The sequence below is a fragment of the Glycine soja genome, chromosome 4 (genome assembly GCF_004193775.1).
Source record: "Glycine soja cultivar W05 chromosome 4, ASM419377v2, whole genome shotgun sequence".
NCBI classification, from domain to species: Eukaryota; Viridiplantae; Streptophyta; class Magnoliopsida; order Fabales; family Fabaceae; genus Glycine; species Glycine soja.
In genome coordinates this window covers 46,940,886-46,968,615 of record NC_041005.1, presented here as the reverse complement: position 1 = coordinate 46,968,615, position 27,730 = coordinate 46,940,886, and the positions used below count along the sequence as shown (strand labels likewise).

General features: G+C 34.4%; 3 protein-coding genes, 2 long non-coding RNA genes and 2 other non-coding genes across 8 annotated transcripts; 2 read left to right on the top strand and 5 right to left on the bottom strand.

The window, feature by feature from the left end:
- Positions 1-545: 545 nt before the first annotated feature.
- LOC114409988 (probable alpha-mannosidase At5g13980) lies at positions 546-9,151 on the top strand. Its single transcript, XM_028373697.1, has 29 exons — positions 546-858; positions 936-1,019; positions 1,384-1,472; positions 1,735-1,909; positions 2,078-2,197; positions 2,301-2,384; positions 2,467-2,538; positions 2,761-2,874; positions 3,140-3,240; positions 3,465-3,558; positions 3,772-3,939; positions 4,026-4,115; positions 4,691-4,756; positions 4,841-4,897; positions 5,221-5,437; positions 5,564-5,700; positions 5,848-5,919; positions 6,061-6,123; positions 6,213-6,284; positions 6,970-7,017; positions 7,110-7,229; positions 7,325-7,390; positions 7,485-7,597; positions 7,702-7,786; positions 7,894-8,001; positions 8,103-8,198; positions 8,392-8,439; positions 8,579-8,647; positions 8,756-9,151. The coding sequence occupies exons 1-29, from the start codon at positions 649-651 to the stop codon at positions 8,951-8,953; spliced, it is 3,036 nt and encodes a 1,011-aa protein (XP_028229498.1). The 5' UTR covers positions 546-648; the 3' UTR covers positions 8,954-9,151.
- Positions 9,152-9,364: 213 nt separating this feature from the next.
- LOC114409989 lies at positions 9,365-10,776 on the bottom strand. The gene is made up of 2 exons (XR_003666255.1): positions 10,444-10,776; positions 9,365-10,354 (listed from the first exon to the last, which is right to left on the bottom strand). It is a non-coding gene; the product is annotated as an uncharacterized LOC114409989 (long non-coding RNA).
- Positions 10,777-13,898: 3,122 nt separating this feature from the next.
- Positions 13,899-20,276, top strand: LOC114409985 (ADP-ribosylation factor GTPase-activating protein AGD1-like). 2 transcript variants are annotated; one of them, XM_028373694.1, is made up of 17 exons: positions 13,899-13,970; positions 14,287-14,349; positions 14,603-14,647; positions 14,807-14,872; positions 14,983-15,030; positions 15,125-15,220; positions 15,311-15,352; positions 15,663-15,881; positions 15,982-16,113; positions 16,204-16,428; positions 16,515-16,595; positions 18,227-18,487; positions 18,622-18,767; positions 18,838-18,928; positions 19,202-19,364; positions 19,452-19,701; positions 19,997-20,276. In XM_028373694.1, the coding sequence occupies exons 1-17, from the start codon at positions 13,908-13,910 to the stop codon at positions 20,130-20,132; spliced, it is 2,127 nt and encodes a 708-aa protein (XP_028229495.1). In that variant the 5' UTR covers positions 13,899-13,907; the 3' UTR covers positions 20,133-20,276. The 2 variants fall into 2 exon arrangements, with proteins under 2 accessions (XP_028229495.1, XP_028229494.1); XM_028373693.1 differs by having other exon boundaries at positions 19,202-19,701.
- A 410-nt stretch (positions 20,277-20,686) lies between these two features.
- Positions 20,687-23,782, bottom strand: LOC114409986 (mediator of RNA polymerase II transcription subunit 36a-like). Its single transcript, XM_028373696.1, has 7 exons — positions 23,677-23,782; positions 23,168-23,472; positions 22,960-23,055; positions 22,778-22,855; positions 22,518-22,694; positions 21,393-21,461; positions 20,687-21,166 (listed from the first exon to the last, which is right to left on the bottom strand). The coding sequence occupies exons 1-7, from the start codon at positions 23,690-23,692 to the stop codon at positions 20,987-20,989; spliced, it is 921 nt and encodes a 306-aa protein (XP_028229497.1). The 5' UTR covers positions 23,693-23,782; the 3' UTR covers positions 20,687-20,986.
- LOC114409987 lies at positions 21,756-22,510 on the bottom strand. Its single transcript, XR_003666254.1, has 2 exons — positions 22,147-22,510; positions 21,756-21,868 (listed from the first exon to the last, which is right to left on the bottom strand). It is a non-coding gene; the product is annotated as an uncharacterized LOC114409987 (long non-coding RNA).
- On the bottom strand, positions 21,812-21,882 carry LOC114410987. Its single transcript, XR_003666375.1, has one exon. It is a non-coding gene; the product is annotated as a small nucleolar RNA snoR60 (small nucleolar RNA).
- On the bottom strand, positions 22,090-22,160 carry LOC114410988. The gene has a single exon (XR_003666376.1). It is a non-coding gene; the product is annotated as a small nucleolar RNA snoR60 (small nucleolar RNA).
- Positions 23,783-27,730: the final 3,948 nt, after the last annotated feature.

The window sequence follows — 27,730 nt, the reverse complement described above, 5'->3', positions numbered from 1 at the left end:
ATATTTATTAAATATAATATATGTTTATTGAATTTGAGCATATAATTTTTCATATATATATATATATATATATTAAAATATTGGTCAGAAATTTATTATTTATATGTATTATCTTTTTAACAAATTAGCTTATAAACATATTTTAAAGTAGAAAAACACTGAACAGAAATATAGTATATATTTTTAATCAGTCATGAGTCATGGGTCAAAATTAATCATATTTATTAATTGTACAAAGTTACTCATAGTATTATATATTTGTAACCGTAGCAGCTCACAGGCAATGAGTTGCAGAAAGCGCCAAACAGTCGTATAGCGAGGCGCACTCCAACCTTATCATTACTCTTTTTTCTGTAATCTCTTGGAAATCTTAAACTGACACCGACCTCTTGTTACTCTTTTTTCAATAATCAACTTCTTGTGGCATGGCATCTTGTTACGGCATTCACCTATTATTTATAGGAATCAGTCAATCACAACCAAACGACAAGAAAAAACCGATAAAGATTGCATAGGGTCCTCTGCCAGCTACTTCTTCCATAATATAACCACATTATTACAAATAAATAATATCATTAATTCCCTTTAGATTAGACAAATCAAGAGTGTTCTTGTTGCTTGGTCATACACTCATTCATAGTCACTTCCATGGAGAACACTGCTCTGTGTGTACTATGGTTTATACTACTCTTGTTGGGGTGTGTCATTTCCTCAGAATCTAAGTATATAAGATACAACACAACATCGACCATTGTTCCTGGGAAACTCAACGTTCACTTGGTCCCTCACACTCACGATGATGTTGGATGGTTGAAGACCATTGACCAGTACTATGTTGGTTCCAACAACTCAATTCAGGTCACTCTCACTCTCTAACTCAAGTTAGTTACACTGCATTAAAGGTTTTGATGTTTTTCACTGATGGGGTAGTGCAGGGGGCGTGCGTTCAAAACGTGCTCGATTCCCTGGTACCTGCATTGCTGGCAGACAAGAATCGCAAGTTCATATATGTTGAGCAGGTAAGTGTTCTCCCACTACTGTTCGAGATCTCACATTAACTATTGATATAGTCAGAGTTATATGATTGACGTGGTGGTTAAACTCTTGAAGGGAAACGGGAGAGGGAGAAGGCGTGAGTTCGAAATCTCTCTCAATAACATTTTAACAAAAACTAACATCTAACATTTGTCCATAAAATAAAAAAACACTTTGATGTAGTCAAAATAGTGCACAAGTGAGGTTAACCCTTATCTTATGAATTAGCTTTGAGTTTGAGTTAGGCCCAAACTCAAATTCTACAAACTACTTCCTCACGAGTCACATGTTAGAGTTGCTAGCATTTGCTTTTGGACCTTGAATTCGTATATGTGATATGTTTTGCAGGCATTTTTCCAGCGATGGTGGAGGGAACAAAGTGATGCTATCCAGAACATAGTCAAGGAACTGGTCAACACTGGTCAATTGGAGTTCATGTATTCACCTATCTCATCTTCCTTTTGACTTAAGGGTGTGTTTGGTTGAGTTTGTAGAAAGTGGGGATGTGAAAGTTTCATAGCTACACTACTTTTCCACCTTCGCACTTTCTACCCACTCAATGAAGAACATTTTTTCTTCATTATTGGAAGTCATTGAAAATTGATTAATGATGATTGCTCGTCTGCTTAACTTTAAAGTAGTCTAATAGCATTCAGTTTCAATGGCATTATGATAAGTGCTTAAGATTTTGGATTGCAGAAATGGTGGTTTTTGTATGCATGATGAGGCTGCTACCCATTACATTGACATGATTGATCAGACAACTCTTGGACATCAATTTATCAAAGAAGAATTTGGAGTGACTCCGAGAATAGGGTGGCAGATTGATCCGTTTGGACATTCTGCTGTGCAGGCCTACTTGTTGGGGGCAGAGGTAACGTTTTGCTAAAGCATATGCAAACATTGATGAGGGAAACAAATGACATTGAAGTTGACTAATGTCATCTAAGTTGATTTACCAACTGAATCTCTCTCTCTCTCTCTTTTTCTTTTCTGCATAGCATTGCTAGTTGTTTCTTAAGCACAATTCTTGTTGGCATAGGTTGGATTTGACTCTCTATTCTTTGCACGGATTGATTACCAAGACAGAGCTAAGAGAAAAGATGAAAAAACTCTTGAAGTTGTGTGGCGGGGCTCCAAGAGCCTTGGTTCATCAGCACAGGTGAGTAATCCAAAGTGCTTTATGTATATAACTTTGTATTGATTCTGCATTCTGTTGGATTCGGCTTTTACATACGAATCCTTAAAATTGTTGATGGATACAGATATTTTCTGGTGCGTTCCCTGAGAATTATGAACCTCCTAGTAATTTCTACTATGAAGTAAATGACGATTCTCCCATTGTTCAGGTAAAGTACAAGTCAAATATTTCTGTAGGGCCAATTACCTTTTCTTGTAAGTGTGCTAATTAAACTTTTTTTCCCCTTGAAGGATGATGTCAGTTTATTTGATTACAATGTCCCTGAAAGAGTAAATGAGTTTGTGGCAGCTGCAATATCACAGGTATGAAATTTATCTTAAGAATGGATGGTTGGTTCTACATACTGCAATTTGCTTGGTTTAAAATGCACTTTTAAAATGTTTACTATATAGAAATAGAATTGATGTGCCTGAAACTCTGAGCAATCAAAATATAAATGCTCCAAATGAAAAATGATTTAAAGCTTGTCAGTTGCACTTAGAAACTGATTTGAGTGAACAACTCCACTGGCTTTCCTGTTTCAGGCCAATATTACGCGCACAAATCATATAATGTGGACAATGGGGACAGATTTCAAGTACCAATATGCACAAACCTGGTTTCGGCAATTGGACAAGTTTATTCACTATGTTAATCAAGTTACTTATCCTCAACTCCTTGCTTAATTGACAATTTTCTTTTTTGGCTGTTTACTTAATTATTGCATTTTAGGCATCTAACATTCTTCTCCTTGACCTGCTAAGTTTGACTGATCCAATCCAAGTTAAATATTCACTTGTCATGTAAATGACATTTTATATGTTTCTTTAGGCTGCCTAATTTTCCACAATCCATCTTCTCATGAGTTTAAATCAAGCTCAACTAATTTTGTTTTGGTGGTTTGGCATACTAATGCTTATTTAGGATGGCCGTGTTCATGCCTTATACTCGACTCCATCAATATATACTGATGCAAAACATGCTGCCAATGAGGCCTGGCCAATAAAGACCGATGACTTCTTTCCGTGAGTTCCAAATACAAAACATACAGTATATGAGCTACCAACTCAAAAATCATGTTCGGGAAAAAGCTGCAATTTGTGGTTTATGTCTACAACATGATTTTGAAAATAGCATTTTGGGTGGCTGCACTGCCTGCACCGACAATCACTTCATATTCAGCTTCATATTAACATTCTTTTTCATTCTTATAACTTGTTATTTCATATTTGGACCATCCATTTCTTAGGTATGCAGATCGTGTAAATGCCTACTGGACTGGGTATTTTACAAGCAGGCCAGCAATCAAAGGTTATGTCAGATTGATGAGTGGCTACTACTTGGTACACCTTCTAACTGTCAATTGAAGAAATTAAGTAATTGATTATATTTGAAATGCTCTAAGAGGAAGGGGTATTCTGCACTCCTCATTTTCGTTTTTGAAAGTTGTGATTGAGAGCATTTTAATTGATTCAACCTCACATTCCACTGGAATATTTTCGCACGTTAGCAAAATTCTACAAGTGGCCTCTTATTGCTCTTCAATATTGAAACAGGCAGCGAGGCAGTTGGAATATTTTAAAGGGAAGAGTGCCTTAGGTCCCAACACTGACTCTTTGGCTGAAGCTTTGGCTATTGCTCAACACCATGACGCAGTATCTGGTACAGAAAAGCAGCATGTTGCTAATGATTATGCTAAACGACTTTCAATAGGTTACACAGAGGTAATAATAATTGTCTATATCTGTTCTCTTTGAACTTTATTTACTTACCATCTAAAAAATGTTTTTTATTTCAATATCTTATTCAGGCTGAGAAAGTTGTTGCAGTATCACTTGCTTGCTTGACAGAGGGAGCAACCAAAACAGGTTGTAGGAACCCACAGACTAAATTTCAACAGGCAAGTAGTGATGTTCTTAGCTCAACAATTATGAGTTGTTGATTACTAGTATTCAAATAACATCTTAAGCTATATGGCTAATTTTTTTGTGATGACTACAACTTATCACATAATTCAGTTTGCAGGATACACATCATTCAAGAAAAAATTACTTAGGAATATGTCTACCCCTAAACTCATACCACCATTCAAGAAAAAATTAGTTTTCCCTTTGTATGCAAAAGAAATTCATGAACTTATGCATGTTCATGCACTGATAATATTGCTTTTGATAGAGATAATCCAAAAATTAAATGAGAGGAAGTCCTGTGCCTCTTTTAAAAAATTTAATTGCATATATTTCATGAATTAGGCTACCAATTTTCCTTTTGAATTTATTTTATGAAATCAACGAAGTTGTTATCAAAGAAAATAGAATGTGTACAGCTTCAGAGAAAGAGAGAGTAGAATGATATAGAGGTCTTTCATGCAAAATTATGAAGACTTAATGCCGAGGGTGAGTTATTGGTTGTGTTTCGTTCTGTTGATTGATTTTGATTTTTACTCCTTTTATTTCTTCTATCTTGTCATTACAGTGTCCACTTCTGAACATAAGTTACTGTCCTGCATCAGAAGTTGATTTCTCAAATGGGAAAAACTTGGTGAGGATCTATGACATCTCATCTATTGCTTATTGGGATGCAAGAATTTTATCTAAGATTTTCCTGATATAATGCTTCCTGTAGGTAATTGTTGTTTACAATCCTCTAGGATGGAAAAGAGAGGATATCATAAGAATTCCTGTGAGTTTCTTCCTTCAACTTCAATCACCCTAAAGTGCCTCCTTTCCTTTTCTTTTTAAATTATGAACAATCAACGAACCATAAAAATATTATCTGCTACATGCACAAGCATTTTCAAGACTTAAGTTTTATGTGCGAATTGATACCTTCTAGTTGAAGCATTGTGATGCATTTTTTCTTGTGCTGTGGAATTATTTTCCTTGTGTATCAACTTGAATGAAGAATGTTTTGAACTTAATATGGAAAAATCACATTGCAAGGACAAAACATGGCCATCCTCAAACACTGCTTTTGCTTGACATTGCTTGTCGAATTTGTCATAGGTTGTCAATGAAAATGTTGTTCGGGATTCTAGTGGGAAAAAGATCCAATCCCAGCTGGTGCCGATACTTGATGATTTTCTTGGTTTAAGAAACTACCACACTGTGGCATACTTGGGAGTGTCTCCAACTGTAAAACCCAAATACTGGCTTGCTTTTTCAGCAGCTGTTCCTCCACTCGGTTTTAGCACTTACTATGTATCCTATGCCAAAAAAGAAGGTTAGTCTTGATTAGTTATTCCCGTTTTAAAATAGTGCTATCATAAATGCAAATACAAGACAACTATAAATTTCTGTGGGAGACTATAGTTGTTCCTAAAGCAGAAAAATTGCAATTGCATTGCAGCTACTATTTCAGATAGAGATACAGCTTACCAATCATGGAATAAGAGTGATACAATTACAGTGGGCCTAAAAAACTTGAAACTAGTTTATTCTGTGAAGGAAGGGAAACTTACTAAATATATCAACAGCAGAAGCAAGGTTTGTGATTTGGATGGCATATTACTATTTGTCCCAATATATATAGCCAAAATCTATACCATTATAAGATAGTGCTTCTAAGAATGTATTCTAATATTCTATGAGGTTTACATGACACTCCTTCTAAATTTCTGTTCACAATGAAAGGTCAAAGAACCTCTAGAGCAGGCATATAAATTTTACACTGGGTATGGAAATGATGGAACAGAAACTGCTCAGGTAATAACATTTTTCTTATATCCGAAGAATTTGAATTGATTATTCTCTCCATAAGACACTTCTTTTTATCAGAATAATAGATGGTTTAATTATGATTACTTATACCAAGCTATTGATTGAAATGTTCTGAATTGTTAAAAGGCTTCTGGAGCATATATTTTTCGCCCTGATGGTTCACCTTCTCCCATCAAATCCAACGGGAAGGTGAAGTTGTTCTATCTAAACATTTACGTTCAATTACCAATATTTAGTGGTAACAAGAAATTCACGAGTTTTTATTTCAAAACTTTCAGTCTCCTCTCACAGTTTTTCGGGGACCAATTGTGCATGAAGTGCATCAGAAGATCAGTCCATGGATATACCAGGTAGTATGTAATAAATTGTTTTTGGCCAGATCATTTTATTTTAATGTGATCTCTCTATTAAACAAGTTTTCAGATCCGTCTTCAGAATCTGTTACCGTTATAACAAAGTATGATGTCGTAGGATCAAATTATAATGTGAGCAAGTTATGAAGACAAAAAATGTTATTTTTGGATAATATTTTTTAATTTGGTCGCCACACTTTATACTAATTCCATTTCCATGTCAATTTTACAATATCTTAGAATTTTACTTTTTAAAAATGAAATGTGTAAAGAGAGAAAAAAAAAAAAGACATGAAAAGAAAGAAAAGACACATGTAATAAGTGAGCCACGCTTATCTCATGTATCCTTAGCCAATTGAAGAGGCACCAGGAGACATCACAAGAAAAAATGATGCTTTCTTTCTTTCTCATGAATCCTTAGCCAATTGAAGAGGAACCAGGAGACATCACAAGAAAAAATGATGCTTTCTTTCTTTCTTTCTTTTTAAAAAAGAAAAATGTTTAGACTTTACAACTTTCTTGATTCTTTCAAACAACAATGGTTCTAATATACTTGCACAAGTATAAATAGCATGAATTATTGTTCTCGAATCTGTTAGTGGGTCGCTGTAGGCTTATTCTTTAGCATCCCTCATTCAGAGCTTCATACATTTTAATATTTGACCATGGCTTAATTGAACAGACTACTAGACTGTACAAGGGGAAAGAACATGCTGAAGTTGAATTCATTGTAAGTAATTTTTTTCTCCCAATTTTTTCTAATGCTGGTACATAGAATTTTATTCTGAGAGCCAATAATCATGTTGAAGCTCTTGACATCAGGTTGGACCTATACCCATTGATGATGGAGATGGCAAAGAAATCGCAACTGAAATCAAAACAAATCTAGCAAGCAACAAAACCTTCTATACTGATTCCAATGGACGTGATTTCATTGAACGTGTAAGTCAAATGGGTTGAAAATTTGAGTTCTAGTTATGGTTTTCCATATGAATGCCTAACCTAATGAGTTGCTACAATAATGCTTACTTTTACAGGTTCGAGACTATAGAAAAGACTGGCACTTGGAAGTAAATCAACCTGTAGCTGGAAATTATTACCCTGTATGTTTTGTTTAACCATGTGTTACAAGATGCTACATTAATACACACGAAGACACAGTCCTTGAATTTGTTGACTAATAGAATCTAGTTTCAGATCAACCTTGGGATTTACCTGAAAGATAAAAGCAAAGAGTTTTCTATATTGGTAGATAGAGCTGTGGGGGGCTCCAGCATCATAGATGGGCAATTGGAGCTAATGGTTCATAGGTTTGTTATGTTGTTCAAGCTCAATTGCTTATGCTCATTATGTATCGTTCCATATTATACCAATCAAACTCGACTTTTTCCATTTCCTCCACTCTTTTATATAGGAGGTTACTTCAGGATGATTCCAGAGGTGTTGCAGAGGCACTGAATGAAACAGTTTGCATCCATGATAAGTGCACCGGGTTAACTGTAAGTATATCTAAGTAGCCTATGAGTTTTGGGTTGGCAAGGATCATAGTTTTCACATCTGGCTCCTTCATCAATGATCACATACAAATATACAATAAATTTTGCAGGTGCTAGGGAAGTACTATTTCAGAATTGATCCTGTAGGAGAGGGTGCCAGATGGCGTCGATCATTTGGTCAGGAGATATACTCACCCTTGCTTTTAGCCTTCACAGAGGTGGTTAAAGAATGGTTGTTAGAAGTGTTTGAAAATTGAAAAGTGAGCTGAACATGTGACTTACCACTGATGAATGTTTTGTTCATTTTCACATTTTCTAGAGTGAAGGTCACTGGGGAGATTCTCATGTCACAACCTTCTCAGGAATAGATTCCTCATACAACTTACCAGATAACGTTGCCATAGTAACTCTCCAGGTACATGTCTTTCATTTAACCAAACATTTGTCCAAAATTTGTTTATTCAATGCAACTTAGCAGTCCCTTATTCAATATATATTTGTTCTGAATTTAAATTCCTAACTAAGCCGAGCTCTTTAATGCACGCTGGTTGGAGATTTACGTATGTTTTGCTCATTGCCAATGTTAAGCCATCTTTTTGAACTTGCAGGATCTGGGTGATGGAAAAGTTCTCCTTCGGCTGGCACACTTATACGAGGTATATTCTCTTTAGCTTCTATCTACTTGATTATATTACACTCTTGAATGATTTTATCCTTCTTCTACTCCCTTGTTTCAACTGTTCTTGAGCTTTGTTTTTTCCACACACTGAATTCTTATTCATTGCCAAATGCAAGATTGACGAGGACAAGTATCTTTCGGTTAAGGCAACTGTAGAACTTAAAAAGGTGTTTCCCAACAAGCAGGTAGAAAAACATCACAACTAATAATCCTTTAATTGCTAGTTGTTTCAGTTTTTTAGCATGTCATTGTCCAAGGTGTTTCACATTAAATTCCTTTTGTGTTCACTTCAGATAAACAAAATAACTGAAGTGAGCTTATCAGCAAACCAAGAAAGAGATGAAATGGAGAGGAAGAGATTGGTTTGGCAAGTTAAAGGGTCACCTCCAGAACCTAAGGTGTGGAGGGGAGGACCGGTAGATCCAGAAAATCTAATTGTAGAACTTGCTCCAATGGAAATAAGGACTTTTATTATCAGTTTTAGGCATTAAAAGTCCACCAGGAGCACTACTGAAAAATAACGAAATAAGAAATTGTATCAGACTAGATATTTCCAAGAAATATGTCCAGGGTTTGTTTGGCTAAAGGTGTATGGAGTCAAGTTCATTGCCAATAAAAGTGCATTGCTTCTCCCCTTTACTCTTGACATCTAACCAAAATTTATGACACTACTTTTTTTCTTGACTTAATTGCAATTCTAGTTCCAGTACTTGAGTTTATGTATGAGGTTACAACTCTGCAATTTGCATTGCCAGCATCTATATCCATACTCCAAAGACCATAATAATTAACACAAATATGAAATATAATGATAAAAATGAACTGGCTATAATAAATAGAACCATCCTAAACAAAACCATAATCCAAATAAGTTTGGTAAAAATAAATATGAAAAACAAGCCTGCCATAAGTGAGAATTATATTATATATCAAACCGTGGAGTATAAATTATTGGATGGTGGTGACCGTGATGGCTTCATTAAGAAAGATAATGCGCCAGTTCAATCGGTTCAATTCACATGCACATAATCTAACTTGTAAAACAAAGATAGTAAAACAAAGATAATAAGTTTAAACAAATTCCCCCGATAGTTCTTAAAACATCAATATAATAGTTCTAAACATCTTAATAAAATGGAAAATGGCTTAATGGTACCCAGTATGAATAACACGAATGATGTGGCATCTCATTTTACTCTAAACCCACAAACGTGGTTTTCTCAGCGTTTTTTATGCAATTTCAACCTTTTCAAAAAGTGAACTTCAATCCATTACGCGATTACGGTATACCCTTTTCGAGGTTATTGACGTTGTAGGAGGAAAGAGTGAACGGTAGTGGCAGATCTGCCCCGTAACTTCACCAAACTGGGCTATCGCTAAATCGCGACCTCTGCTATGATAAGGTAAAGCCAAAAGGGAGGGCGAGGAAGACAACAGGGCCGAAACTTATACCAGAGGGCTCTGTTAGGGTATGGTTCAATCACGAAACTGAACCAATAGTCCTAGACACATCTCCATCATTTGATTTTCTCATTTTACAAATGAACGGCAATGATTGTTTTGCGAAAGTAGTTTCACTTTCGTACAGTAGACACGGTTTTCTTCTCATCTTCAAACATCATCTAACACACATGGCTGCATGAAAAAAAAACACTTGAAATGATTTTGAAGTTGCTCCATTGAAAACATACTTCTGCAACGCTTCAATCTCAAAATCGAATCGTGGATTATGTCTTTCGGGTTGGAGAATACGTGCTTGATTTGTCTCAGCCATTCACTCAATGCATTGCTCTGTCGGTCTTTTGCTCAGCGCCTACCAGCAAAAGCTCTGATAAGTTTCATTGCCTCTTCCATCCTTTGTAGATCGTGGTACTCACCAAGCGTGCGAGAAGCTTTTTCAATAGTACGAGTTAGAAACGAGCTTCCCTATCAAACAGAAGAAGTAACAGAGAGAGGAATGGAAGTGGTTACTTTTATTCACCTTTTGCTTGAAATTTTATGGTTTTGCAAGGAATGAGGCGTGTATGGATGGTCACATAGAAAAAGGTATGGACTGACACAGTAGCACACAAAAAAAATGAAGGGCTTGGATAAGAGTGATATGCGGTGATGGAGCCTATCTCTGTTGTGAGTTGGAGAAAGTTGAGAAGGAAGAGAGAAGATGAATTGAGAAGGGTTTAGAGAAGGGGAACAGTGGACAAGAGAAGTTCACGTGAATGAGAGAGAAAGGGAAAAACTTTGGCTGTTGTTGAGAAAGAAGCTGAGACGTGTCACTGTGTTCCAAATGGTAGATTCAGGACCACAATGTTTAATGACATGTAGCAGCGTTTTGCATTATAATAGTAGCACTTTTCTTCGGTACTCTGGGTTCTCAATGTTAGTTTTTCAAGTATCCCATGAATATTTAGTTAGGATACTCACTTATTATCATATAAAAAATCTGTGTGGTTGATATTCTGTCCAGGTCTAATATTAATATTTAAAAATTGTTGTAACCATATAATTATTATCTTACAATTATTTTCCATATCCTGCTGCATACTTGAGTTTATTCAGATTCATTATATAAAGTGTGTGTTGCTGTTCTAATAAGTTATTGAAGTATGAGTGAGTAAGAGTTTGCAACCACAATCAATTACGAAGTTGCCGTGGAGTAAAATCGCCACTCCCGTGAACATTCAGAACAACAGTAGCAATGAGTGGAGGTTGGTCAGTGATCGTTTAGACCTTCTCTTTTTTTTTTATTATATTTTATAGTTGGTATCATAATTTTTTTGTTTCTTTGCCTTGTTTGTTGGATCGTTACTATTGTGTATTTATGAAATTTATTTTAGTGTTATGTTTTTAGTCTCCTTAATTCAAAATAACATCAAAATTAGGAATGATATGAGTTTTTTAAGTTTTCTGTGATTTAAAACGTGTTTTTGGGTGTTTAAAATGCATATAATGGTGTGGGTTTTCATAATCGGGTTCGTGGGTATTAATCGGATCTTTATGACCCAACGGGGGATTGAAGATACACATATGCGTGTTTTGTTTTGAGTCCGTTTCGAATCCTTACCCCGAAGCAATTTATGTACAAGTTATTTAAAAAAAATTGTGTCTCTAAGCTATGTGAACATGCAATGTTATGTTAAATACTGGTATGCATTGGATTTGATCCTTTAAAGTTTATTTCATGTTGAATGAATATACATACATTATTATTTTGAATTGGTATGATTCTTATACATATAACTTTTATGATTTAATATTGAGCACATTTACATTATTAAGTATGTTATGCAAAAATTATTTTTAAGTGATTAATATAATTTTATTAAATTAGAAACTATATGCTAAATTTTATAATCACATTGGAAATATTAATTGTGATTAATCAATTAAAATTTATGATTTTTAATAAATTTTATCAAATCATAATGAGAATCTTAGGAAGAAAGTTTGAGAGAATGTGTCACTAGTCTTTCTCATAAAATAAACAACAAAGTAAAAATAATTATGTACTATAAGAAGCAAAAAGTTATTAAAACTAAATTTTATATATATTTTGAAAGGTGAGGCCAAAAAGCAGGGTTGGAATGACCAGGAAAATATATAGACCGTCAAAGTTAGAACCAGGCGTTTTTTAGTTTTGTTGTGTTGTGAGTGTGACACGGTTTGACTAGAGAGAGAAAATAAAAAGAGCCAGTTTTGTTTAGATTTGGAACGACAGACATGCAAATTCGTAACCACAGCTTCAAACCTTCAAATCCGCTCTCTAAATTACATTAATTTTAACAAAAACTAAACAAACCAATACCTGTCTCTTTTTCTTATGCTTCTTTTTATCTCTCATCTTGTTGAACTATTAGAATTAAACTTTTTTCCCGCAAAACAAAAAAAGAAGACGAACACCAACAAAAGAGATTAAAAAAAATAAAACAACAACAACAAAGAGAATATTCATAAACACTATTTTTCGAAAATGAATTTCTCAAAACTCAACGACTCGCCCATGTTCCGGCAACAGGTTCTGTTCTGTTTATTCCTTTTCCTGTTCAATATCAGAAGATTGCTGTCATCAATTCTCGGTGTTGGGGTGCTTTTAAAAAAATTATATATATATATATATATATATATATATATATATATATATATATATATATATATATATATATATATATATATATATATATATATATATATATATATAACGTTGGTGTTATGTTGATATGTTCCTGTTACGTAATGTTTATTTGCATGGTTCATTCATTTGTTTAGGAGGGTCATGCGTTTTTTTATATATATGGTTGGTTTGGTGGTGTGCTTAACACGAATTGGTTGCTTAATTATGAATCATGAATTGGTGTGGATGCAGCTCCAGTGCATGGAAGAGAGTTCAGAATCGTTACGCTCGAGATGTTTCAAGTTCTACAAAGGATGTCGAAAGTACACGTGGGTTTTCCATGCCAATGTTTTTTGTTTTTTTTCAATCTTTTTGCACTTTAGAGACTATTTTCTCCATACCCTCTTGTACGTTCTGTTAGTAATTGATGTGGGCTTACGTAGTGGTATATAAGAGTACTTAAGAAGCATGACAATTTATACGTTATACGTATAATTAAACCCTCATTCCTCTCCTAAGAAGGCATATACTTCAATATAATTTAGAAGAAAGACCAAAACCTCTGTATCTAGTCTCCACTTTTATCCTTGAATTCATTATTCACCTTTGGGGCATATATGTTGAAACTTTAAATGTGGGAGGATTTTGCTTAAACCTTAATTAAGTCTCAAGCAAAACAGTTCTCAATGTATAATTGAAGAGAAATTTTTGTATATACCTACTGTACATAACTTGTAGTATAAATTAGTTTAATTATATATCAGCATTCCAAATTATATAAATTTGTGTCAAATAATTACTTTATATTTATAATAATAGGGAAGGGCTTGGAGAGGCATATGATGGAGACATTGCATTTGCAAGTGCCCTTGAAAATTTTGGAGGAGGGCATAATGATCCTCTATTTGTAACTTTGGGAGGTAAGTCTGGTAGATCTCTTTCCTCTTGTTGCCTTTTGTATCAAATAAACTTATATATAAACTTAAATGATTTTCTTTGTCGTGTACTTGCTGCCTAGTGTATTTTGAGATTATTTCTTAAGTTAAATATATATTGGCCGTGAGAGAACATGAAAAATTTAGGTTGAACACAAGTAGTCATGTTGTATACTCCTGTTCTCTGCATGATATGTTTTGGCCGTTAAAGGAACTTCTCAAATTGCTTGCATATTGTGATCAATGATACTTCAAATATTCTCAAATTCCTTTCTGTTTATAATTTTATCTATACCCTTGTTTTTTTAACCGTCACACATTCTTTGAATAGTTAATACAACATTACATTCATTTTTGTTATTAATTTTGATAAACTTTGAGTTGGTATTGTCAGGACCTGTCATGACCAAATTTTCTATTGCTTTGAGAGAAATCAGTACATACAAGGAACTTCTTCGGTCCCAGGTAACAATTTGTCTAATGTTGTCAGAGTCTTATTTTTCAGCAATGTAATTCTTTAAGTAGTTAGGCTAGAACATTGGTGAAAAACTTGTGTCTTTCTGGTGGTTTAACACTTAAACTTATAAAACTTGAGCTTGGAGTTTAAGAAGTTAACAATATGACTGAACTCATGTTTAGTTATGCATCTTTCTAAATCGGATTAGACTACAAGATTGTATTGTTGAAAAATCCCTTTTTTAAAGGTTTTTTTAGTACTATATCAGAAACCGTTGTTATATCTGATATTGCTAAGCTGACTCTACTTAATGTGGCTTCTTAGGCAGAGCATATGCTGAATGACCGGTTACTAAACATGCTAAACGTCGATATCCTAGATGTCAAGGTACATTGTTAGTATCATAATTTTTTGTTATAAATATAATTAATAGTATGGAGAGTGTATATTTTATTGGTTTAATAAGACACTTTTATATGTTATAACTACCACCGATGGAATTCAGTTTTAAAAGTAACAACACTTTCAAAAAGGATAATCCTCCTGAGAGTTTATTTTCTTATCAACAAGGAAAATAATTATTGCCTTCGGATGACTTCAATTTCTTCTTCACTTTTAATGCTTCAAGTGATGTTTGCAGGAAGCTAGAAGGCGTTTTGAGAAAGCTTCCCTTGTACATGATCAGGTGTTTCTCAATTGCTTACAAAAATTTGCAATCTTGAGCAATACAATTTGTTACATGAGAATAAGAAATTCATTTTAAAAACAAATTATATATGTTGAAAGTTCATTGGCCAATCTCTCTTGATCATAACACAAATACAACGTTGATTTTATGCTACAGGCACGTGAGAAGTTTATGTCATTGAGAAAAAGCACTAGGATGGATATTGCCACTATCGTAGAAGAGGTAGATCATGTAGATTTTCTTTGGCATTTTTATTCATGAGTTAATATTGTCTTAGCTTGTCATGGGTTACCATGATTTTTTCAATCTAATTTGGTAGAGAGACATTCCAGGATTTGCACAATGCAAGATCCTCATTTGAGGAAGCTCGTTTCAATCTGGTAATCTTAGTTGAATAAGATATTTTGCTTTGAATAGTATGAAATGTATAAACACGGCTCTTAACTACAGAACACATTTCGTCTACTGTTCTAGGTTAGTGCTCTTCATAATGTTGAGGCCAAGAAGAGATTTGATTTTTTGGAGGCTGTCACTGGAGTTATGGATGCTCATCTTCGGTATTATCGACAGGTATATGATGACACAGTTATATATGGCCTTTTCAATATGCAATATTGGATTTATGAATTATGATGTTTCTAAAAAAAATTGCCCTTGCAGGGATATCAGCTATTACAAGAGATGGAGCCTTTCATTATCGAGGTTTTCCTATTTACTCTTTACTTCTTTTGCTTTTAAATGAAGATAGGAAGCATATTTTTTTCTCTGTGGATACTTGGATAATAGATGTAGTTTTCTTCTGATTACATGTCTAAGGTTACAATAATACATTTAAAATGTTCACTATAGTGTGCTTCCTCAAAACTCAAACTCTAGATAATCTGAGATGCGAGAACCATCAGCACAACCACAATCACATGTTGAGCAAAATTGTGCATTTGAAAATATTATTAGCATTCCTCATTTATTTACTGAATGGAATATTTCCTCTCTTGTATCTGGCATGTTGCAGGTATTGGCTTATACACAAAAAGCAAGAGAAAGTTACAATGAGGAGCAAATTAGTCTTTGTGAAAGAATGTTGGAGTACAAAAAACATGTTCATCATGAAAGTATGTTGTCCTTGAATGGTCCTTATGGTTCTCCTTGTAGAGATGGTCCAGTGCATCCTTTTTCTAGGATATCAGATAAAGTGGCAGATGCTGTAACAGAATCTGCTGAAAATGGAAAGGTATTTAAGGACATAATGATGCTTCACACTTTCACTTCATTCTATATAGTTTTCATTTATGAGTCCTATTTACTGATCTCTCCATCTGCACTACATTTAGGTTCAAATCATTCGACAAGGATATCTTTCAAAACGGTCCTCAAATTTGAGGGGTGACTGGAAGAGAAGGTATTTTGTTCTTGATAGTCGCGGAATGCTTTACTACTTTCGTAAACCATGGAGTGGATTAAACGTAAGTATATTCAACTAAAACCAAGTATTCGTGTATAGACTCTCTAAGCTAGCTAGGTAATGCTCATTTCAATGTCAACACTTTGAGCAGAGTGGCAATCAATCATCTTTACACAGAAACTGTGCCACTGAAAATAGTGCTGGAATTTTGAGTCGCCTCCTTTCTTCACATTACCATGGACTTATCCCTGATGAAAAATCTGTAGCACGTCATACAGTGAACCTGCTCACATCAACAATCAAGATTGATGCTGAACAGTCAGATTTAAGGTTCTGCTTCAGGATTATTTCACCATCAAAGAGTTATACATTGCAGGTACTCATTCAAAAAAATCTAGTGACACGTACTTTGGCATTTTATCATTACTCCTCTGTCTCCTCACTAAGGCCAAAATAATGCAGGCAGAAAATGCCCTGGACCAGATGGATTGGATGGAAAAGATAACTGGTGTAATTGCCACCTTATTGAGTGCACAAACACTGGTACATCATATATCTTTCTTGTGTGTTTTGTTTATGTTACTGCCAAAAGATGGTAAGATACTTTACTCCTTGCCGTGTCCTTCTTCCTTCTTGTCGCGTCCTTCCTTAGTGTTCAGCCAAACAATCCTCCAAAGGGTGAGATATCTACAAAAGACACTTCAATGCTCAAGTTAGGTCTCGACGCAAAAAGAATAATAAGCATAGTAAATGAAAGTGAATAGAATAATATTTGTTACCTTGAGAACTTAACCCTTTATATATATTTATTTATGGGCCTTACCTCTTAATTGAGGAGATGTAATATGAGATTACCTAACAGTGTTAATATAGTATTAAGATAAGTTAAATTCCTTAATCTTAAATGGGGTGACTGTCCAGAGGATACTAGGCTATGCCAAAGGGGTTTCATTCAAGTTGTCGCCAAAAGGGTACTGGGCAATGTTGAAGGGGTCTTAGGTTATGTCAAAGGGATTCTAGGTTGTGGTCGAGAGGGTACTAGCCCATGCCGAAGGGGTCCCAGGTCACACCAGTATAGTTTACTTTCCAAAACTTCTGGCATTATCATCTATTACACACAAAAGAACAAGTTTATTTTTTATGCATTATTAGGGTAAAAAAAACTGTCAACCTATTAAAAGTTCTTGTTAATATAACTTTTATAATAGATATTATAAAAGTTAACAAACCATTAATTAGAGTTTGTAATGGAATGACAATGTAAGAATATTTTACATTATTAGTATGTTTACTATTTATTCTAAAAAAAATTAACTCTAGTGAAATCTATATAAAAGTTTAAAATTTATATTAACTCATGATTGGATAAAATGTAAGAAAAGGTTAAATTAATTTGAAAATTTTAAATATGTTCTCATACTCAAAAGTTTGTAGTTGCATTTCTATATTTATAAATCACTTTAATTGAATTCTTGATTAAGGTTTTGTCAAGATCTAGTTCAGGTTCTGTGAGGTATAAGAATGTGGGATAAACAATCTATGCCGACAATGTAAAGGATTATATTGTCATATATTCACAAATCATGATATATGATAATTTATTGTCTTTTAAAATAATTATTTTAAAAATCATAATAATAATGATTTTTGATTGGTTGATAGTCTTAAATATTTTACACTGACTGACAGTGCATAAAAATTAAATTCTAAGAATCTAATTGAAAACTTTCAAATAGTTTAGGGATCAAGTGACTAGTTTAATTATTCAATGATTTCTTAAGTTATTTGAAAAAAATTGTACTTTAACTAGAAACTCAATTAAAAATGATTTATAAGTTGAGTGGCATAATTATAAATTATTAAAGTAAAAACTTGTTTAAAAATCTCCAAATAATTCAGGGATTTATATATTAATTTAACCTAAAAAATTACAGCAGCAAGCCGGCAAACATGTACAGTGATCAATAGTGGGGGAAAACTAGAGTCACCAACACAACATTAAACTTCTTTCTTTGAAGCATCTGGCATTTTTCATCAAATGTCCTACCTATTTAAATATTTCAATGACATCAAATGTTCCTTAACCAATTCTTTAGCAAAAGTCTTTTAAATGCATCCTTGATGCATGTATTAATCGTGACTACCCTGATTATTATAAAATAATTATGTGACAGTCAGATGACTCAGAAAGCGGTGACAGCTACTCTGCCAACAAGACTTATTTGTTAAAAGGTTCTCCAGATGATGATCATGCAGTGAGTGGGGATTCTATAAAAAATGAAAAGCCAATTGATATTCTTAGAAAGGTTAGCGGGAATGACAAATGTGCTGATTGTGGTAAACCTGATCCAGATTGGGCATCCTTAAACCTTGGCATCCTTATATGCATTGAATGTTCCGGTGTTCACCGTAATCTTGGTGTACATATATCAAAAGTAAGTAACTGAGGTTGCATATTTAAGAGTGTGTTATCAATTTTAAGTTGTTCATTTCTGTATAGTACTTAAAAGGCTTTCTGTTTTCAATCCTCACTTTTGCAACTAAGGTGAGTTACATTTTTTTTTCACAGGTAAGATCACTGACCCTTGATGTAAAAGTATGGGATTCTGCAGTGTTAACCATGTTTCAGTGCTTGGGGAATCTCTTTGCAAACTCAGTTTGGGAGGAACTGTTGCATTCGACAAGTACATCACAGACTGATGACACTCCTGATGGGTAAGTTTTGCCAAGATTTATGGGATTATTAACTGTTTAAGCATTTGCTAACACTGTCCTTACAATGTAGTTCATCCAAGACACACAAAAAGTTATTTCATGCAAGAAAACCAGCACATGATGATGCTATTTCACTAAAGGAGAGGTTCATTCATGCAAAGGTAATAAAAGTTATATGTTATTTCCTCTCTGGGGAGGTGAAACGAAAACCTTTTAAGAGGATGAATGTCTACCCTTTTTTCTCATCCTCATTTTTTATTTACTGTGAGCAAGTATTCATTGAGTACTAGGCAACTTTCAGCTGTTACATATTTATACCTAAGATAAGTTTACTTTGATTAAAACCTTCCAGTAGCTGGAAGGAATCTTATTGTTGAAGTATTACTGGAATGTGTGGGAGATAGAACTTGAACTTGATTGTTTCTCTTGTGCAGTATGCAGCAAAAGTCTTTGTTCGCCGGATAACAAATAACAACCGTCTCCTTTCAACGGCACAGCAGGTGGTGGAAAGCATCAGTGCCAATGACAAGAAAGCAGTGTACAGGCACATTGTGAAGTCAGAAGTGAATCTCAATGCTATTATTAGTGGGAAAGCAGGTATATCTTCTTATCCCCAAAATACTAGAAATTTTTCACAGTTAAAAAAAGCAGGAAGTCCTATTAGAATAACAAATTGTTGTGTAGGCTTTTCTTCCAACACGCCTTCTTCAATTAATCCAAACATATCATGTGAAAGTAAGACTCCACAAGTAGAGGATATACAAGATGGTTCTAGTGTGCTTCACCTGGCATGCATAATTAGTGATTCTGCAATGGTAGAGCTGCTCCTACAGTATGGTGCAGACATAAATGCTATTGATTCTAGAGGGAGGACACCTCTACATTACAGCACTATGAGAGGGAAGAATGCAACTGCAAGAGTGCTTATTACAAGGTAGTTATTTTGAAAGATTTCTTTAGTGCCCCCGTTTTCCTTTTTCATACACTACATGTCCCCTTGTATTTTTAATCATTGGACTTCTATATCCAAATTCACCTAATGGTAACTAAATTTTTAGCTGAGGAGTAGCTTTGTCAGTATCCCATGAGGAATATTGCGTTTCAATTTTATATTACTTAACGAGGCTTGGAAACTTTAGTTCCATGATAACTTTCCCATCATGTGTTATATCTCACATATAGTCTTCATACTAAGAAAATTTACGAAAAGAAATTGCCAATTATTTCAGGGGGGCCAATCCACTTGCCGTAGACAAAGAAGGCAACACTCCTTTTAAGCCTGCAACGGAACCTGACACTGCAGGCAAAGAAACTCTTGCTCTAAACCAGCAAATCGCATGCCCTCAAAACTTAATAGAAAAATGATTCATGGGGTCACCTTGTGTTCGAGATAGAAATTTGGCAAGAGAGCAATTGACAATGTGTACAGGACCAACTTTGTTTTATAGAGCAATAGATAATAGAAGAGAAGAATGGAAGATGCGACTTTTTCCATTCAAAGATTCTAAACATAGAACTTTTAAAGGAGGCACACATCAATGCGTAACAAACAAATTAACCTGAATTCAAGTATCGCCGTTTAAAAAATCTTCTGGATCTTTACACAAATGAATTGATGAAATCCTTTTCATGAAATAGAACAGAAACTCACTTATAAAACATCTAAATTCCTGTAGCCAAAGGTGAATTCAAAGATTTATGACATTATGGATTAGACTCTTTATATTGTTAAAGGTATTCCATTCATTTAGATATTTTATAACAAAACTAACACAAATCTCATGAAATGACATTGGTACACGCCTACTGGCTACTCAAAAGCAATCTACTCGACAGCAATGGATACAGAATTTGTATTAGTTTTGAAGATGTGATCTTTAAATTCATGTATCTATTGAGGAGCAATTCTATCAAATTAATTTTTCAAATACAAAAGGTGCAATTAAATTTTTCAAAATTAATACAAATTCAAGCCAATGCCATCAATCATTATATAGTGATGATGAACATAAATAGAACTCATGAAATGACATTGGTAAACACCTACAGGCTATTGGAAAGTAATATACTCAGAAGTATCTTTTTTCCTCTAGGGCATTCAAACGATCAAACTATCAAAACAGAACTACGTTTGATAACTAAAGTTTCAAAACAAAATTTAACACAAATCTCATGAAATGAAAACATTGTTACACGCCTACTGGCTACTGGAAAGCAATCTACTCAGCAGCATCTTTTTTCTTCTTGGGCATTCTGTATCCGCCAACAACGCACGCATGGTCCCTCTCAAATGGTTCAAGGGTGACTTGCTCGAATGGTTTGAATTGATCAGCCTTTAACTTGTTCACTTCGCTTTCAAACACTGCCTCAGCCGGGACTGTGGAGTCTATGCAGTTAGCCTAAACATACAAATGAATTAAATTAGAACAAATCAGAAAAACTACACAAATAATTAAGACAACACATAAGAGATCACTTTACAACTTGAATTCCCATTTATCAACCAAAGAACCTAAATTGATTTAAGCTAATTATAAAAAAAAATATTCCCAATGTTTTCATTAGAGGTTTACCATATTGGTCATACAACCCAATAAAGTCTTACAAAAACATGCCTGAACATACCTTGATTGAAATAACAAAATGACCCCCTGCTTTTAGATAATATGAAGCATTCAGCCCCAAAATCCTTGCCTGCAATCCTCACCAAAAAATCATAAACAAAACTGATATATAGAATAGAAGCCTATAACTGAAGTTTCAAAACTACTAGTTAATTGATACTTTTCAGGAGCTTTTATCTTCACATAGAATTCATTACCAGAAAAATGTAAAAAAGGAATCCACAAGCTAAAATCAAATGAATAGACACAGATTGAAAAATGCATACACCATTAATTAAAATAAATACGAAAAATTATTAAAAAAAAAACAGTACTGATACAGAATAAGGGGAAATTCAAACAAATAAACCGACCAACACTGTTGTATATCTGAAAAAACTTAAGCAATAAAACAATAAATAGAAAAAGACCGAAAACAAGTGCATCAGAAACTCGGGTCTGCATCATCCATGATGTCTTGAAGGGGAATCCGATTAACTCATCACATGCAGATTATCTCGTACAGACTACTGACTGCACAAAGACACACTGAATAATGCATACACCATAACACATTCACATTAATTAGAAAATTGACAAAATCAGCACTTATTGATTCAAAATGGGGACACATACAGACTAGAAAAACAATCCAGCACTGCTGTCTATTTAAAAAGTAAAGTAATGAAACAACAGGAAAAAAGGAAAAGAAATTTATGTGCATCAGAAACTCGGGTCTGCATCATCCATGATGTCTTGAAGGGGAATCCGAGTACCTCGTCATATGCACAGATCATTCCAATTTAACAGATTATATTCAAGTAAAAAAAGATAGTATTGAAAATTGTAAAATACAAAGTTGAGAAACTAAAAGAAAAACACCAGAAATGAACTCTAAATGAGATTTTAAGGATTCGTTATGTAAAAGCAAAGAAGCAACAAAGTATACACATGCAATGTAAGTAGATAGTTGGCTAATATTTGACAACCAAACAGAAGAGTAGATACATCAAACTCAAATAAACAATAATCAAATGACACTAGTGATTTAAGTACTTCAATGTTATGGAACACTAGTATATATTGGCTGTAAATACAAGACTGAAACAGATCTCAAGAGGTATAATGTAAGAAATTTAAACCACACCTGATCAGGCTGAGCAACATCAGAAAATATGACATCAACCATTCCAACCAACATCCTGTACTTAGCTGGATGTCTAGCATCTTCAATAATGGGTATAACATTAGTTCGCTTCTTTGCCATATTGACCAAGTCACGTCCGCTTCTATGGGAAAACTCTACTGCATAGACAACTCCAGTCTATATATACACAAAGAACAACACACTCTAATCAGCCCTTCTATTCCACAAATCTAACTTATGCAATTATAAATAATACTTACAGGCCCAACCACATCCGACACATGAGAAACAGTGGTCCCAGAAGCAGCTCCTAGGTAAAGGACTCTGGCTCCAGGTTTCTTCAAAAGGCACAAGACAAAAATAAATTAAAAAAAAAAAAACATGATGTGTGTAATTGAAGAACTACACCTAAACAGAGCACATGTTGTAAAGACAATCTTACAATCCAAATGTTGTCAACTCCACCAAGGATGGCAGCAGCCAACTTCGAGCGGAAAGGATTCCAAACTCTGTACTCATCTTTGGAACCGTCTTCGTTCTGCAAAATGACAAACTATCATTTCATGCATGCTTCTTCAATAGATGTACCATTTATCTACTTAAAAGAAAAAATCAAATCATGGTGTTAAAAAATTGAGAAAGAAAATAACCTGAACGGTAATCCTTTTTTCATTGTAAACAGCTTCACCAGGAACAAGATTCTTGGTAACAAGAGCGTCTTCTTTACCCTTGGCAATGAAAATACCATCATGTCTATGAGGCTGCACCACAACCTTGCTACCTCCCTTCATTCCACCTCGGCCGCCGCCCCTGCCTCCTCCACGGCCACCGCCGCCTCTGCCTCCTCCACGGCCACCGCCTCTAGCTTTGAACGGCGTGCCCCTGTCTCCTCCTCTTCCTCCACCACCGCCCCTTCCTCTACCTCTGTCACCCCTACCACCCCTGAACCCACCACCTGCAGAAATTCAAACACTTGTCAACAAAAAGGAAGCTACTAGTACCACTACATTGTTCTGTCAATAAAAGAAATTATAAAACACCATAAAAATCATCAAAAAGCAAGGAATGGACGAGTAAATCATAATCACTGTCCAAATGTATAAACTACAAAAAGCAAAGAATGAACGAAAACGTAAACAAATAAAAGGAAAATTATTACCTCTGGGAGGAGCCATCTTCTAGAGCAGAGGCTAGGCTGTGAACGGCTACAACGCCAGACGAAGAAATGGTATAGAAGAGGGTTTAAGAGGAAGTAGGGTTTTGATTTTATTTTATAGAGGGTATAAATAAATAATAAATAAATAAAAAGCTTTCCATCATCCAGTAACCTAACCCTAGCAGGCCACATCCACGGCCGGCCCATTTTCCATTCCCTCTCCTTATTTGGGCTTACCAAAGACAATTAAAGTGATGGGAGTAACTATTGGCCCATTCAAATTGCTCTTGGGCCATATCAAGGAGCAGACACTTTTTTTATTCCAAAAATATCTTCTTCAAGGAATCGTGATTTCATTGAATAAAATGCACAATGAAATCATGATTCTGTCGTGCACCAATTTTTTCCCCAGTACAATAGAATCACAACTTCATTATATAATTTTTTCTCACCCCAAATATAACAACGAAATCATCATTTTGTTGTTATATTTTGTGGCACCCCCCTTAACATAAAGGAATTGTGATTTTATTGGAATAAGTGGGGGTGAAAAAATATATACAATGAAAATATGATTTTATTATACAATTCTATTGTATATTTTATTTTACTCCTCTTAATCCAACAGAATCACGATTCTGTGCTAGCAAATATCCATGCAAAAATGTGATTCTGTTATGATAAAGGAGTGTGCAGTGGTGGATTTGCATGATAGCACAATCATGGTGTAGGGTAGTTGCGCCCACGGAGCCTCAAAGGTGGAGATTGCCCGTGGGTGGAGGTCGCATGCAAGTAAGGGCTATGCATGACAATAATGGTAGGGATTGGTGGTGGCACAACGTGGAGTAAATGAGATGGGGTGATGGCACAACATGGAGGTTGTTAATGGTGACTATGGTGGGGGGTGGAGCTTAGGGTGGGTAGGAAGAAGGTGGGGAGTGTGTGAGATGACAAGGGAAGAAGGAGAAGGAAGAGGGAGGGGCAAATTGGACTTATTCGTGGGAAGCTCGGGGCCAATAGCAACTCCTAAAGGGATAAATGCTCCATAAAGTAAAGATACGAGGTTTCTAAAACTAGGCATTTATTTTCTGCACTTCACCACTTATTTCTTGCACTTTCCCATTTTTATTACGTGGACAAAATTACTCTTAATGAGTCTTAGCACTCATTTTTCCTAAATGTTGATCCGAAATGAGTATTATATAATCCACTTGTAATTTAGAATGAAAGTTCTTAAACACCTATTTTGAAAGAAAAAAATCAAAACATTTTTTTAGAATGAGTATTGTGAAACATGTTTCACGATATATAAGTTTTTATGAAATACTCATTCCCTAATATAATTATATATTATGATTTTGTGTTCAAACAAAAAATTGATTAAAGGACTAAGGATATCTATAGCTTTTGGTGGGATTATTCTTTTCCTTGGTTGAATATACCCTAGTGCTTGTCTGGTTGGCTGCTATGTAGCTTGGTATATATTTTTTTGTTTGACTTTTGGAGGGATACACATATATGGTTATTTTATACTTATGTGAATTGCTATTTTTTCTGTTAATTTTTTAATTTATTTTTTTTAGTTTGACATGATAATTATTATTGTACAATAACTATCTCTTAGTAAAATGGAAGATTCACATCAAGAAAATAACAAAAGAAAATGTAAAGAAAAAAAAGAACTATGAATCTTGGACTATGAAGGATACTAATGAGTTGTTACACCTTTTGGTGGAAACTTTAAATAATGGATTAATAAACAAAATGTAAAAAGAATTATACTTCCTCATCTGGGTGCCAAAATTAGGTACGTAAACCATGTAATAAACCATTTAGGCTAAACAAAGAATGAGTCATGTAAAAAGCTCCCCCATCAATACCCTCAGTTTTAATTCTAGGTGGCCACTCTCATATGAAGGCATTAAGCACTAAAGTAATATAGCAACCACCCGATAGCATCTAGTAATTTTGAATATTTTTTAAAATCCAAAAAGAGTCATTTAAAATCTTACAAATCGATAAGGTTCTTACAAATTTTATGAATTTATCATTTATAATTATTAAAATTCAACCTACAAAATTATAATGTAAAAGTCTTTTACAAGATTCATCAAAGTTATCAATTTCTACAAAATCTGTTGAAATTCACAAGGCTTTTTTATAATAAAAAAATTAAAATCTTAATTAAATACACCCTATAATATTACAATTTAGCTTTGTTTTTATTAACTGTTATTACTAATGCTAGTAAAACTTGCTTTTATGTATATATATATATATATATATATTATCTTTGGTAGAAAACTAGCTTATTTTAAATCACATTAATAATAATTTGGCTAACGAGTCACTCAAGTTATTTATTTGACCGAAGTCTTCCTCTTCTCATTTTTAGATTTATGTAATTGTTATTTGATTTCTGCTCTTTACTTTTATTTTTGTGTAACTTGCACTAGCCCAAACCAAAGGTCCTGAATCCAGTGCGTTGGTTTTACTGGGCCTTATCTTTATGATAATCATGTTCTACGATGGGCTATTGTTTCCTTCACCTGCCAAGTTGTTTCCAATACCTCCTTTATGGCTTATGGAATGGTCAATTTGGAATGTAAAATTACATTACAGAATGCACCCCTTTTTGGCTTTTGGAATGACCAATCCAAAAGGTAAAAAAAAAAACATGTAAACAATGGAGGAAGCAACTTGGTGGTGCAAGAAGTAACAACCTCTACAATGATAGGTTGTATAAGGGGCTTGCTATTGTCACTACCAACTTTGTTAATGGTATTACCTACTCATATGAAATTCCTCCTTTGCCCCCTCACCAAATTGTTCTCATCCCTCTCCTTCCCCTCGTCGCCAAACTGCTCATATTCACCATCTCCAACAGCACCCAAAGCCAACCCCCACCCTTTGACGCACTGACCCATGACATCTATTGTGCATCTTCCTCTGTCATAGCGTCACATCGACAACCTTGACCCACCAATTTTTTTTCAGACCGCACTTCCACCTTTCTTTGTTGTGTCGAGATCTGTGTCATGCCACACTTTGCTATCTAGATTCAAGTAGCATCGCATTGCGTCGCGCCATCCTTCCCCGCCAAGATTTGAGTAGCACTATGCACACCCCACCACCATTGAGATCCGATCACTCCTTCTCATTTTGGGATTTTGTTGTTGCTGTCAATGGGTTTGGGATGGTGATAGAAGTGGTGAATTTGGGTTCTTGTTTGAGTATTGGGGTTTGTAATAACAATACTGATTGGGGTGTTGAGCCAACAACAAAAATACAATTTCATTGTTGTATAATATACAATAAAATTGTATTTTCTTTATTTTTGTTTTCACTCTCATAAACGGAAACATAATTTTGTGTTTTGTCAGAAGGACAATTTAAAAAAAAAATGTGAAATGCTATTCAGGTGAATAGTGTCATTAGCACTTTTGATAGTGTCAATAGTAATTCCCGTTACATAATTGAGCTTCTGATCCATTTTAATTTTTAGCTAGAGCCTGAGTTTTGCAACATTCATGCTTTTCAAAATTTTGCGTGTATCATGATCAAAGTTATGCAGAGGTTTAAGATTTTGTTTCCCATTTTGGTGATGTAACGCCATTGTAATAGTATGAACCTATGAGGATCAATTCCAAAAGACTGTAGAGAAACACGGGATCGTGAAATTTTTTCCCTGATCGTATTCGTAGTTATGCCAACTGATTATGACATTTGTTAGATTCAATGCATGTTATTTTCTTTTTTCGGTGAATTTGTTAGATTCAATTTGCACGTTTTAATTCGTACATTTGACTTAACAATCGCTAGTTAAATCATGATTTGTTAAGGTTCATTTAACCATGTATTTTCCGTGTTCCGTAATTTTGACCCATTATATTTTAGTTTAATTTGACATTATGGAAGGATTTGTTTATAATAAGTTGTACCTAAATCAAACACTGTACGATTACATTTTAAAATTGTTTAGTGTGAAGTGTGAACCCTTTTTCCCGCGAGGAAAAAGTATGTGTGTTTCATACTATTGCGGTTTTGGAATATAAAT

Excerpts from the sequence above, each read along its gene's own strand:
- LOC114409988 (XM_028373697.1), top strand. The coding sequence starts at position 649 with ATGGAGAACACTGCTCTGTGTGTACTATGGTTTATACTACTCTTGTTG. Across the intron at positions 4,116-4,690 it reads CACAGACTAAATTTCAACAG|TGTCCACTTCTGAACATAAG; the intron begins GCAAGTAGTGAT and ends TTGTCATTACAG. Across the intron at positions 7,018-7,109 it reads ATGCTGAAGTTGAATTCATT|GTTGGACCTATACCCATTGA; the intron begins GTAAGTAATTTT and ends TCTTGACATCAG.
- LOC114409985 (XM_028373693.1), top strand. The coding sequence starts at position 13,908 with ATGACCAAATTTTCTATTGCTTTGAGAGAAATCAGTACATACAAGGAA. Across the intron at positions 16,114-16,203 it reads AACCATGGAGTGGATTAAAC|AGTGGCAATCAATCATCTTT; the intron begins GTAAGTATATTC and ends CACTTTGAGCAG. Across the intron at positions 16,429-16,514 it reads CAAAGAGTTATACATTGCAG|GCAGAAAATGCCCTGGACCA; the intron begins GTACTCATTCAA and ends AAAATAATGCAG.
- LOC114409986 (XM_028373696.1), bottom strand. Across the intron at positions 22,695-22,777 it reads TGTCGGATGTGGTTGGGCCT|ACTGGAGTTGTCTATGCAGT; the intron begins GTAAGTATTATT and ends GTGTATATATAG. Across the intron at positions 21,462-22,517 it reads ATGTTGCTCAGCCTGATCAG|GCAAGGATTTTGGGGCTGAA; the intron begins GTGTGGTTTAAA and ends TGAGGATTGCAG.